This window comes from Bos javanicus, chromosome 3 (assembly GCF_032452875.1).
Source record: "Bos javanicus breed banteng chromosome 3, ARS-OSU_banteng_1.0, whole genome shotgun sequence".
In the NCBI taxonomy this organism is placed as follows: Eukaryota; Metazoa; Chordata; class Mammalia; order Artiodactyla; family Bovidae; genus Bos; species Bos javanicus.
The window spans coordinates 58,112,857-58,125,291 of NC_083870.1; the positions used below are offsets into that span (position 1 = coordinate 58,112,857).

Genomic DNA, 12,435 nt, shown 5'->3' on the forward strand with positions numbered 1-12,435 from the left:
GAGTTGGCATGGTTACATCTTGATTAGCAGTTTTCTGACCAGGCAATTTAACTAACCCTTTTTCTGCATTAATTTTCTCCTCTGTATAAAAAGGATAATAAGTAGTACCTACTTAATAGGACTGATAGAGAATAAAATGAGTTAATATATCTAAAATAATTAGACTGATTCTCATGCATAATAACGGAGAAGGCAATGGCACTCCACTCTAGGACTCTTGCTTGGAAAATCTCACGGACGGAGGAGCCTGGTAGGCTGCAGCCCATGGGGTCGATAAGGGTCCGACATGACTGAGTGACTTCACTTTCGCTTTTCATTTTCATGCACTGGAGAAGGAAATGGCAACCCACTCCAGTGTTCTTGCCTGGAGAATCCCAGGGACAGGGGAGCCTGGTGGGCTGCTATCTATGGGGTTGCACAGAGTCGGACATGACTGATGCGACTTAGCAGCAGCAGCATGCACAGTAAGCATTGTGAAGGATTTGCTACATAATTACTTTTTGAGTTCCTGTGAGTGAGTATAAATTGCTCAGTCAGTCTGACTCTTTGGGATCCCATGGACTATAACAGTCCATGGAGTTCTCCAGGCCAGAATACTGGAGTGGGTAGCCTTTCCCTTCTCCAGGGGATCCTCCCAAACCAGGGATTGAACCCAGGTCTCCCACATTTCAGGCATATTCTTTACCAGCTGAGCCACCAAGGAAGCCCCGAGTTCCTGCACTCTTATTTAATGATGCTATATGTATTTTGTTCTTGCTGCTTTAGTTCCACATTGTTTCCTCCCACTTTCTACAGTTTATGTCCTTGACTCTCTGTTCTCCATTAAAATGTTCACATCCTTAAAAACAGACTCTACTGTCAAGGCCTCAAATACCATTTTAGGCAGATGATGAAGAAATCTAAAACTCTAGCTCTGACTTTTTTCTTCAGCTCTAGCTTCAACAGACCTAATTCTAACTCCAACAGATCTCTGGATAGTTCCAAAACAGGGTCCTACCAAGATCTCAGTATAGTGTGTCACAGATGGAGTTAGTTGTCTTCTTTTTGCCATTGGACAGTGGCATGATTTCTTAATCTTTCAGACTTGAAATTTCATCTATATCTCCTCCCTTCCCAATCTAAGAGGTTTTTAGATCTTCTTGATTTCTTTGAATAATGATTCTCTTATTTAGCTTTTCTGTTGTTCCCACCATAGTTCATGATATGCTTATTTCAACACTTAAACCAAATTTATCCTCCAAACTTCCTCTCTTTCCAATCTTAGCATCTGATGTTGATCAGTCTTCTTAAAATGGGAATTTAAAACATAATCATTTATGTTTAAAATTATTTAATTTGTTTTCTATTACCCATAGATTAAATTTAAATAATAAAACATAATCTCCATGAGGGGAAGAATTTTCAAGCATTTTTTTTGCTGATGTAATTTAGTGTCTAGAAGAGCTCCTGGTACATAGTAGGTGACTAAGTGCTTACTGAATGACTAAGTGAACTTATCCTGGCATTCAGGGACTTTCATAGTTGCCCTCAACCTCGATACAAATGCACAAATCTCTAATCCAAGCTGATGAATCTACTCCTTTCCCCTAAATATAGTTCACATATCTTCCTCTTGTCCAATTACTGTTAGTCTCCAGCTCTCTATTTCTAAGCATACTATCTTTCTCTTCTCCACCTATATAAATCCTCTTGACTTTTCAAGGCCCAGCTAAATGCCATGGTCTTGGTTAAGCTATATTGATTAATTAAAAATATGCTAAACTCCAGCATTGTAAAAAGTCTATGTCATTGCAGTCTTACATTGTTTATTTTTTACTGGGCAAGTGCTTCCTCTCCCACAATCAAATATATTCTATTTGAAGGTATGCATACTCTTTGGATGTTTCTGCAAGAAAAGAGCTCTACTAACTCTAACTAACTCTGTGCGACCCCATAGACGGCAGCCCACCAGGCTCCCCCGTCCCTGGGATTCTCCAGGCAAGAACACTGGAGCGGGTTGCCATTTCCTCTTCCAATGCATGAAAGTGAAAAGTGAAAGTGAAGTCGCTCAGTCGTGTCCGACTCTTAGCGACCCCATGGACTGCAGCCTACCAGGCTCCTCCGTCCACGGGATTTTCCAGGCAAGAGTACTGGAGTGGGGTGCCATTGCCTTCTCCCTCAAAAAACTTAGATACATTTTAATGATAATTCCATTTAATACAGCATTCAAATATTGACTCAACATTGCGAACAAAAATATATTTTTAATCCTTAAATAATTGAAGGGGAAATGGAGACACAAATTTTTGACCAGTAGTCAAAAATAGAAATACTATAGGAATAGAATACTGTAGAAATTATTAAGGTTAAGAATGTATATCTTCCCTTGGCACTGGATTTCTAGGAGGTTTCCAGAAGGCTGTGGCTATTTGTTACAAAAGTGAGGAAGGGGGCTAGTTACAATGGCTATTTGGCATATGACACATGAACTAGGTGATCAAAGTTAATATAAATAGTAATAAAATATATCAGTGTTATGTATGCTCAGTATGATGCCCTGAGAAAGGCACAATATCATCACAGTGGTATTTTAGCTGAATATACAAACTTTGAATCATGAGAATACATAACCCAAAGCCAAATTTGGGGAACTTTTACAAAATCACTGGCCAGTGCTCTTTGAAGGTATCAAAATCATGAAAGATGAAAGAAGACAGGGAATGCCACAGATGGCAGGAGACTACGGAGATATGGCAGTTTATTTAATATCTTAGTTGATTAACTATTGCTGCTGTTGTTTAGTCGCTCAGTCATGTCCAACTCTTTGAGACCCCATGGATGCAGCATGCCAGACTTCCCCGTCCTTCATTTCCCAAGGCTTGCTTAAACTCATGTCCATTGAGTCAGTGATGCCATTTAACCATCTTGTCCTCTGTCATTCCCCTTCTCATCCTGGCTTCAGTTTTGCCCAGCATCGGGGTGTTTTCCAATGAGTCAGTACTTCTCATCATGTGGCCAAAATATTGGAGCCTCAGCTTCAGCCATCTGTCCTTCCAATGAATATACAGGACTGGTTTTCTTTAGGATTGACTGGTTGCATCTCCTTGCAGTCCAAGGGACTCTCAAGAGTCTTCTCCAACACCACAGTTCAAAAGCATCAATTCTTTGGCACTTGGCTTTCTTTATGGTCCAACTCACATCCATACATGACTACTGGAAAAACCACAGCTTTGACTAGACAGACCTTTGTGAACAAAGTATTGTATCTGCTTTTTAATATGCTGTCTAGGTTTGTCACAGCTTTTCTTCCAAGGAGCAAACATCTTTTAATTTCATGGCTTGCAGTCACCATCTGCAGTGATTTTGCAGAGCCCAAGAAAATTACACAAAAAAGTCTGTCGCTGTTTCTATTGTTTCCCCATCTACATGCCATGAAGTAATGGGACCAGATGCCATATTCTTAGTTTTTTGAATGTTGAGTTTTAAGCCAGCTTTTTCACTCTCCTCTTTTTTTTTTTAATTTTATTTTATTTTTAAACTTTACATAATTGTATTAGTTTTGCCAAATATCAAAATGAATCCACCACAGGTATACATGTGTTCCCCATCCTGAACCCTCCTCCCTCCTCCCTCCCCATACCATCCCTCTGGGTCGTCCCAGTGCACTAGCCCCAAGCATCCAGTATCATGCATCGAACCTGGACTGGCATCTCGTTTCATACATGATATTTTACATGTTTCAATGCCATTCTCCCAAATCTTCCCACCCTCTCCCTCTCCCACAGAGTCCATAAGACTGATCTATACATCAGTGTCTCTTTTGCTGTCTCGTACACAGGGTTATTGTTACCCTCTTTCTAAATTCCATATATATGTGTTAGTATACTGTATTGGTGTTTTTCCTTCTGGCTTACTTCACTCTGTATAATAGGCTCCAGTTTCATCCACCTCATTAGAACTGATTCAAATGTATTCTTTTTAATGGCCGAGTAATACTCCATTGTGTATATGTACCACAGCTTTCTTATCCATTCATCTGCTGATGGATATCTAGGTTGCTTCCATGTCCTGCCTATTACAAACAGTGCTGCGATGAACATTGGGGTACACGTGTCTCTTTCCCTTCTGGTTTCCTCAGCGTGTATGCCCAGCAGTGGGATTGCTGGATCATAAGGCAGTTCTATTTCCAGTTTTTTAAGGAATCTCCACACTGTTCTCCATAGTGGCTGTACTAGTTTGCATTCCCACCAACAGTGTAAGAGGGTTCCCTTTTCTCCACACCCTCTCCAGCATTTATTATTTGTAGACTTTTGGATCGCAGCCATTCTGATTGGTGTTCACTCTCCTCTTTCACTTTCATCAAGAGGCTGTTTAGTTCCTCTTCACTTTCTGTCACAAGACTGGTGTCATCTGCATGTCTGAGATTATTGATATTTCTCCCAGCAATCTTGATGCCAGCTTGTGCTTCATCCAGCCTGGCATTTCACATGATATATTCTGCATATAAATTAAATAAGTTGGGTGACAATATACAGCCTTGACATACACCTTTCTCAATTTGGAACCAGTCCATCGTTCCATGTCTGGTTCTATCTGTTACTTCTTGACCTGCAAACAGGTTTCTCAGGAGGCAGGTAAGGTGGTCTGGTATTCCCATCTCTTGAAGAATTTTCCATAGTCTTTTGTGGTCCACACAGTCAAGGGTTTTAGTGTAGTCAATGAAGCAGATGTTTTTCTGGAAATCTCTTTTGCTTTTTCTATGATCTAAGGGATGCTGACAATTTGATCTCTGGTTCCTCTGCCTTTTCTAAATGCAGCTTGAACATCTGGGAGTTCTCAGTTCATGTACTGTTGAAGTCTAGCTTGGAGAATGTTGAGCATTACTTTGTTAGGGTGTGATATATGTGAAATGAGTACAATTGTGGGGTAGTTTGAACATTCTTTGGCATTGCCCTTCTTTGGGATTGGAATGAAAACTGAGGTTTCCCAGTCCTGTGACCACTGCTGAGTTTTCCAAATTTGTGGGCATTTTGAGTGGAGCACTTTTACACATCATCCCTTAGGCTTCGAAATAGCTTAGCTGGAATTCCATCACCTCCACTGGCTTTGTTCATAGTGATGCTTCCTAAGGCCCACTTGGCTTCACACTCCAAGATGTCTGGCTCCAGGTAAGTGATGACACCATGGTGGTTATCTGAGTCATGAAGATCTTTTTTGTATATTTCTTCTGTGTATTCTTGCCACTTCTTAATATCTTCTGCTTCTGTTATGTCCACACCATTTCTGTCCTTTATTGTGCTCATCTTTTCAAGAAATGTTCTCTTGGTATCTCTAATTTTCTTGAAGAGATCTCTAGTCTGGTGTTTTCCTCTATTTCTTTGCATTGTTCACTGAGGAAGGCTTTATCTCTCCTTGTTACTCTTTGAAACTCTGCAGTCAGATGGGCGTATGTTTCCTTTTCTCCTTTGCCTTTGCTTCTCTTCTTTTCTCAGCTATTTGTAATGCCTCCTCAGGCAACCATTTTGCCTTTTTACATTTCTTTTTTTGGGTATGGTTTTATCACCATCTCCTGTGCAAAGTTACAACCTCAGTCCATAGCTCTTCAGGCACTATGTCTATCAGATCTAATCCCTTGAATCTATTTGTCACTTCCACTGTATGATTTGATTAATTACTTAATTAACTAACTAAACTATCCTGGGTTAGGTCTTGGACAAAACAAAGAACATTTGGGAAAATTGACAAAATTTGAGTGAGATCTATAGATTAGTTGTATTATATTGGTGTTAATTTCCTGGTTTTGATAATTTACACTGTTATGTAAGATATTAACATTAGAGGAAGTCAGATAAAGTTTATATAGGAATTCTCTTTACTTTTTAACCAACTTTTATGTAAATCTAAAATTTAAAAATAAAAAGTTGAAAAAGTTGAGGAGGATGGATTAAACTCTATGTTCTTAAAGGAAAAACTCTCCCAATTTCCAAAGGCCACATCAATCGTTTCCATCATTAATATGGTCACCTAAGCCTTTGTATGGAGAAGGCAATGGCACCCCACTCCAGTACTCTTGTCTGAAAAATCCCAAGGACGGAGGAGCCTGGTAGGCTGCAGTCCATGAGGTCTCTAAGAGTCGGACACAACTGAGCAACTTCACTTTCACTTTTCACTTTCATGCATTGGAGAAGGAAATGCAACCCACTCCAGTGTTCTTGCCTGGAGAATCCCAGGGACCGGGGAGCCTGGTGGGCTGCCATCTGTGGGGTCACACAGAGTCAGATACGACTGAAGTGACTTAGCAGCAGCAGCACCAAGCCTTTGTAATGTGTGTGTAATGTGAGATGCCTTTGTGGAAGGGTCATTAGCTTCATTAGGATGGTGTACAGAATAGACAACATCATTTCTCCAAGATATCATATTCACTGTATACAGCAGTCATTCATTAAACAGACATACCAAATAGTATTTGGGATGCTGAAAATACAATCATGAGTGAGATAATAGATCCTTGGCCTCCTGGAATTTCCAGTCTTATTAATGAGGAAGATAAATCAGAACTTAATTTTTTTTTTTGGGTGGTGGAGCAAATCTTGGAAGTAGATTTCTCAGTATGAAAAAAGGTGTTGAGAGAATGGGACTTAGGTCAAAAAAGAAACTTGTCACAAACCTTGGAGAAGGTATTCAAATTGGTAAGGCAGTGGTGTGTTCTTGTGCTTTACATGTATAACTGCAGACCATTAGTCCATGATTGTATAGGAGAGAAGGGCAGAAGGCAGAAAAGTGGATTACAGGAAAGAAAAATCAGTAGAAAGTAATACGGCGGACCGATTGAAAGAGTGAAGGTGAGAAAAGGAATTAATGAGAACATTTGCGGTTAGTTTATAATATGATTTAGGCCACAGGCATAGCTGCAAAAACAAAAAAAGGCAAGAGAATTGGAGGAGAGTGAAGGACTCTGCTGAGTTACACGTGATTTTAGAACGTGTGTATGAAGAGGACAGAGAAAGGGGGATGGGAGACAGCAAGAGAGAAAACATCAAACGGGAGAAAATATCAAATTGGGGACTGCTGAAAAAGGAAACGGCACACGGATGCTTGGGAGGAAGGATACTAGTCACCTACAAGCCCCGGGAATGCGTGGAAAGCGGGAGTGTCTGGGCGGTGCCGGGTGGCTGCGAGCTCGCCCCAGGGCCCGGGGGCTTGCGGACTGGGGCGCCCCAGCTAGGCGCGTGGTAGGGGGAAGGTTGCGGGGTGGAGGGGGAGGTGTGCACTGTGTTTGATGATGTCATTGCAAGTCAGGGAGCGGTGAAATTTAACACCGGCCGGATTTGCTGGGCTCCTCTTCTTCCAGAGGAAGCAGCCGGCGGCGGTCCACGCCGAGCGCCTGCAGTTGCCACCGGCCAGCTCGCACGGACGAGATTTCCGAAGTGGGTGTGTGTACTTGTCTGACAAATGTTCCAGCGCGGGTTGTTTCCAAGGACTTCCTCCCCCACTTCATCTCCTGCCCTCCCCCCACTCCTTTCTCCTCCCAGGCCCAAAGCGGAGGACTCCACTGGAGTCACGGAGTCGCCTTTGAACCGCAAGTGAACTCGAGGGCTGCGCTCGCAGCCGAGCTCCCGCTGCTGCCGGCGTCCCGCAGCCCGCCAGTGAGGTGTACCTCCTTGCCCGCCCTCCCAGGGGAGCGCTCCCCGCCACCCACCCCGGGCCTGTCCGCTACCCCGAGCTGGGGCCCTGGGCAGCCTAGCAGTCTACCCGCCCGGTGCTATTTCTCTGCTCTTCTTCCATTTGTCCCTCCCCTTTTTGGTTATTGTTGAGGTTTTAGAGCATCGTTTTCATGTGCTTTTTTTTTTTTTCCATTTTTCATGGACAGTACCTGCACACTTAGCAGTTCGGAGTTGGCTTCTGTTTTCCGTTAGCGCCCCGCTGTAAGGACAAATGCATACAAATGCATTTAGGAGCCCACAGGACAAGGCGTGGACAGGTCTCCCACACGGCAAAATCGTAAGTAGCCCACCCGCGGGGCAGGGGTTAGACCGGCAGCTCTCCCCACCCCCTGGATCCGCTGAGCCAGTTGGAGATTTGCGCCCTAGCTACTTGGCACTTTTTTTTTTTTTTGAAGTTGGGAGCCGGCGAACAGCCGCAGCATCCTCCCCTTGTCTCCTCAATTTGTAAAATACCCTGCTAGAAAGGAAGCCTCCTGCCAGCGGGTCTCTCAGACAGTTTATGCTAAAGAGATCCTGCGGCTCGGGAGGAACAGCTCGCTGGCTCACTTCCCGAGGCCGGTGGTAGCGGCTCTTGCAGCCCCGGAGTGGACTCTGACGCCCACCCGGGCTCCAGCTCCCGTTGCCCTCGCATCCTCCTTCCGTTCTCCTCGCTCAGGGCCCTGGCTGAGGTTTTGTTTCCCCTCGGTGCTCCTTGGGCATCCAGCCTGGGAACTGCTGGGGTGCTCGCGGTCCCCCTGGGCTCTGTGTGTGGAGCCTGAACCATGCGGCAGAGTTGCCGAATGGGGGAGAGGGTGCCCACAGAACCTCGGACATCAGGGAGCTCCTGGAATCATGAGACACAGAGGCAGTTGGTCTCTAGTCATTAGGAGGCCAACAAACGTGCTGCCCATCTGGGGCCCAGGCTGCCCCCTGCTCACTGGAGTGTCACTGGGGAAGGGGCTGGACCCCGGTGCGGAGGGCGGGGGGCCCACGGGGCTGCTGCTCCCAGGGAGTGATCTCACCGGCCCTCCCTGGCACTTCATCTGCTTTTTGGGCATTGTACCGGCTCCCACTGCCTCAGTGGGAGAAGAGCGTGGATGAAGGGTAGGGGGCGCGTGGCCTTGGCTGGCTGTCCTGGCCCTTCCTGGAAGATGTCAGTGGGTTATAGAAGTTTGGTTTTGGCCTCAGGGCCAGGAGGGACGAAGGCGGCTGTGGTCGTTCTCTGCTACTAGGCTGCGAAGCGGGAGAGTAGGAAGGAGGAGGGCAGGGGGGGCAGGACCGAGGGTGCCAGCTAAGGGCAGGCGGAGGCGGAGTGCAGAGAAAGACCGCCTTGTGGCAGTGTTTGTATGAACATGTGCTTCCCAGCCGCTGGCAGCCGAGCCTGGCTAGGGCTCGCGCACTCTCTCCTTCGACCTCTGGAAGCCTGGGCGGGCAGCCGGCTTCCCCACTGACAAGGACGCACATACCCACGCGCCCGCTGCAGAATGAATCAGTGAGCGGGAAAGCTCAAAACCTCAGCCACCACGTGCGTCCATGCAGGGGTGTGCCCGGCCCCCCTGGGGCAAGGGGGAGGGCGGGATTCCTGACACTTCTTCTCCAGGGTCGGAGAAGAGGTTAGTCCCGGCGGGCTCCTGGACCCAGAGCTGCTCACGCGCAGGTCTCATCAGTTTTCCAGACAGGTTTCTCACCACTTCTCTCGGTGAAAGCACCTTGCATGGACCTGCCTTGGAAAGCAGGGTAGGGAGTGCAGGGGATCCTGAGGGCCGCTGGACTAGGGTGAGTGGAATGGTAGAATCAGACTTGGGTCTCTGAGGCTCCAGAGCCACCCTGAGAGATTGGATGAGGTCCTCCACTTCCTGTTCCGCAGCTCCAGCGTCCCCCTCCATCCATTGCCCTCCTTGCCCTCCCTGTTCCCCTCCATCCATGTGCCCTTCTTGCCCTCCCTGCCAGCTCCCACCCCCAGGGCTTTCCCTTGGCCCCTACACGAAGCCCACGTTGCTGACTAACATTCCCCTTGGCAGTTGTGACCAACCTCGCAGATTAAAGGAGATCTTCAGCTCTTAGCCCCTGTCTTGTCTGGTTTACACTTCCCTTCCAGACGCTCCCAGAAAAGGTCCTGCATACATTCTTGTGCAGTTTGGGGTTTGTAAATTGGGTCCAGATGATTGGGGGGAGGGACGCAGAGAAACCAAACAGAATGAATTACACCAAGGAACTTCTGAGGAAAAGTTAGACTATGAGTAATTGGGGAAAAGAATCTTCCTGGAGAGGCATCAGATGGGTAGAGGATCCTGTGTGAAGGTCCTCCTCTCTCCTGTTCTCCAAGCAGCCTCCAGCAAGGGGCCTTGCAGACTCCTGTGATATCAAGTTTGTTCCATGATAGTTCCCAGTGAGGGTGAACTGCAGAAAATTGAGGGTAATTCAAGATTACATCAGATTGCAACCTCTCACAGCTTCAGCCACACACATGTAGAGTGGGGAAACGTAGTTACCAATTGAGCTAAGAAAATTGTTTCTTGAAAAAAATCCAGTTTCCGTAAAGAATTCAGAGTTCTTCCGTTTGAAATAAATGCTACCAACCTCATAGGAATAGGGACTTAGGGACAAGCAGCTGATTAGCTGATGATAATGTCAGGCCACTGAATTAAACCTTAGAGTGCCTAATGTAACCCCTGAGGTTTTAATTTTCCGCCATCCTTTTGTGGTGATGTTTTGTAAGAGCAGGGGTGGTTTTTTAAAAAATCACAATTCTGATTAGTCACCCAGAAATATTTACAGTTTTAAAACTAGATCCTTACAGACATTTTATTTCAGAGAGCTGCTTTTATTTTGATTCACATTCACATTCTTAATGTGAATTTGTAGAATTAATGAAAAAAAATTAAAACTAAGAATGATAGGTACATTGATTTCTGTAAACAAAAGTGTAAACAAAGTTTGGGATATAAAGGTCTATTTCCTAGCTTGCATGAAATTCTATTTTTAAAGTTGCCTCATTATCTTTGTGTTCAAATAAATGTTTAAAACAAATGGATGTCTTAGGAAGAGGAATTGTAATTTATAGAAAGTAATTTTGAGTGTTATTTATACATTGTGCTTGATAAACTGAAGCTACAGGAGAATGATAAATCGTATTATAGGAACTAGAATAGCCGTACTAGTTTTCTTGCCATGCTTTGCAATTCTGACTTATTTTAGAATTTGTAATTCTGAGTGAGAAGTGAAGATGATTTCATTTTCATTCTCATAAAAGGCTAACGTTCCGTCATTCATTCACTTATCATTCATTTACTGATTTATTCAGCAAATGTTCACTGAGTTCACTATGTGTCTAGCATGATTCTAGGCATAAGGGATACAATGATTGAATAAGACTGAAGCACAATTTCTGCCTTCTATTGTGCCCAGTTAATATAGTAAATGAAAAATGAAACAAGCAAGTATAAACAATGAAACCAGCAAAAATATGACATAAGGATATATACAGAAGGACATCTAACTGTCTTGTTAGTTGGGGAAGATAGGGAGGCATAGTACTGGAAGGAAAGGCTAACCAGAGGAAATGAAATCTAGACTGAGACATAAGTGGAAAAGGCATGGAACTTTACAGACAGAACAGTAAAAGGCTCAGAGGTGAGACAGCATGGTGCATTTGAGGGCCCAGAAGAAATGAAGTTGGTTGGAACACACATTCTAGGGGCAGAGTGGTTGGAGCAGGATCTGGAGAGAGAAACAGAGACTAGATCATGAAAACTCTTTACTTCCTTAGCTAAATAAATGTAGGTTAGATGACCTGACTTGTTGATCTTGTGTTCACTGTGCAGGTGGAAAATGTCAGAGGAGTTATATATCGGTTAAAAGTCCAGACAGCTTGATAATCTCATTGACTGAAGATTTGATGCATTCATTCATTTAAAAATCTTTTACTTAACAGTAGTGTCAGTTCAATTCAGTCACTCAGTCCCGTCCAACTCTTTGCAACCCCATGGACTGCAGCATGCCAGGTTTCCCTGTCAATCACCAACTCCCAGAGCTTGCTGAAACTCGTGTCCATCAAGTCAGTGATGCCATTCAACCATCTCATCCTCTGTCATCCCCTTCACCACCTGCCTTCAGTTTTGCCCAGCACTGGGGTCTTTACCAGTAAGTCAGTACTTTGCATCAGGTGGCCAAAGTATTGGAGCTTCAGCTTCAGCATCAGTCTTTCAAATGAATATTCAGGACTGATTTCCCTTAGGATGGACTGATTTGATCTCCTTGCAGTCCAAGGGACTCTCAAGAGTCTTCTCCAACACCACAGTTCAAAAGCATCAATTCTTCGGTGCTTAGCTTTCTTTAAGGTCCAACTGTCACATCTGTTCATGACTACTGGAAAAATCATAGCTCTGACTACATGGACATTTGTTGGCAAAGTAATGTCTCTGCTTTTTAATATGCTGTATATGTTTGTCATAGCTTTTCTTCCAAGGAGCAAGCATCTTTTAATTTCATGGCTGCAGTCACCATCTGCAATGATTTTGGAGCCCAAGAAAAAATGTCTGTCATGGTTTCCATTGTTTCCCCATCTGTTTGCATGAAGTGATGGGATTGGATGCTATGATCTTAGTTTTTTGGATGTTGAGTTTTAAGCCAGCTTTTTCAATCTTCTCTTTCACTTTCATCAAGAGGCTCTTTAGCCCCTCTTTGCTTTCTGCCATAAGGGTGGTATCATATGCATTGTTGAGGTTATTATTTCTCCTGGCAATCTTGTTTC

General features: G+C 44.4%; 1 protein-coding gene across 3 annotated transcripts in view; it reads left to right on the forward strand.

The window, feature by feature from the left end:
* The first annotated feature begins 6,850 nt into the window (after positions 1 to 6,850).
* COL24A1 (collagen type XXIV alpha 1 chain) overlaps positions 6,851 to 12,435 on the forward strand; it is a 398,952-nt gene continuing 393,367 nt past the window's right edge. Inside the window, exons 1-2 of one of the 3 annotated variants that reach the window (XM_061411389.1) lie at positions 6,851 to 7,630; positions 7,850 to 7,980. In XM_061411389.1, the coding sequence (XP_061267373.1) occupies positions 7,925 to 7,980 (56 nt within the window). In that variant the 5' untranslated portion in view covers positions 6,851 to 7,630; positions 7,850 to 7,924. The remainder of the gene's footprint in view (positions 7,631 to 7,849; positions 7,981 to 12,435) is intronic. The other 2 variants (XM_061411390.1, XM_061411391.1) reach the window with 2 other exon arrangements.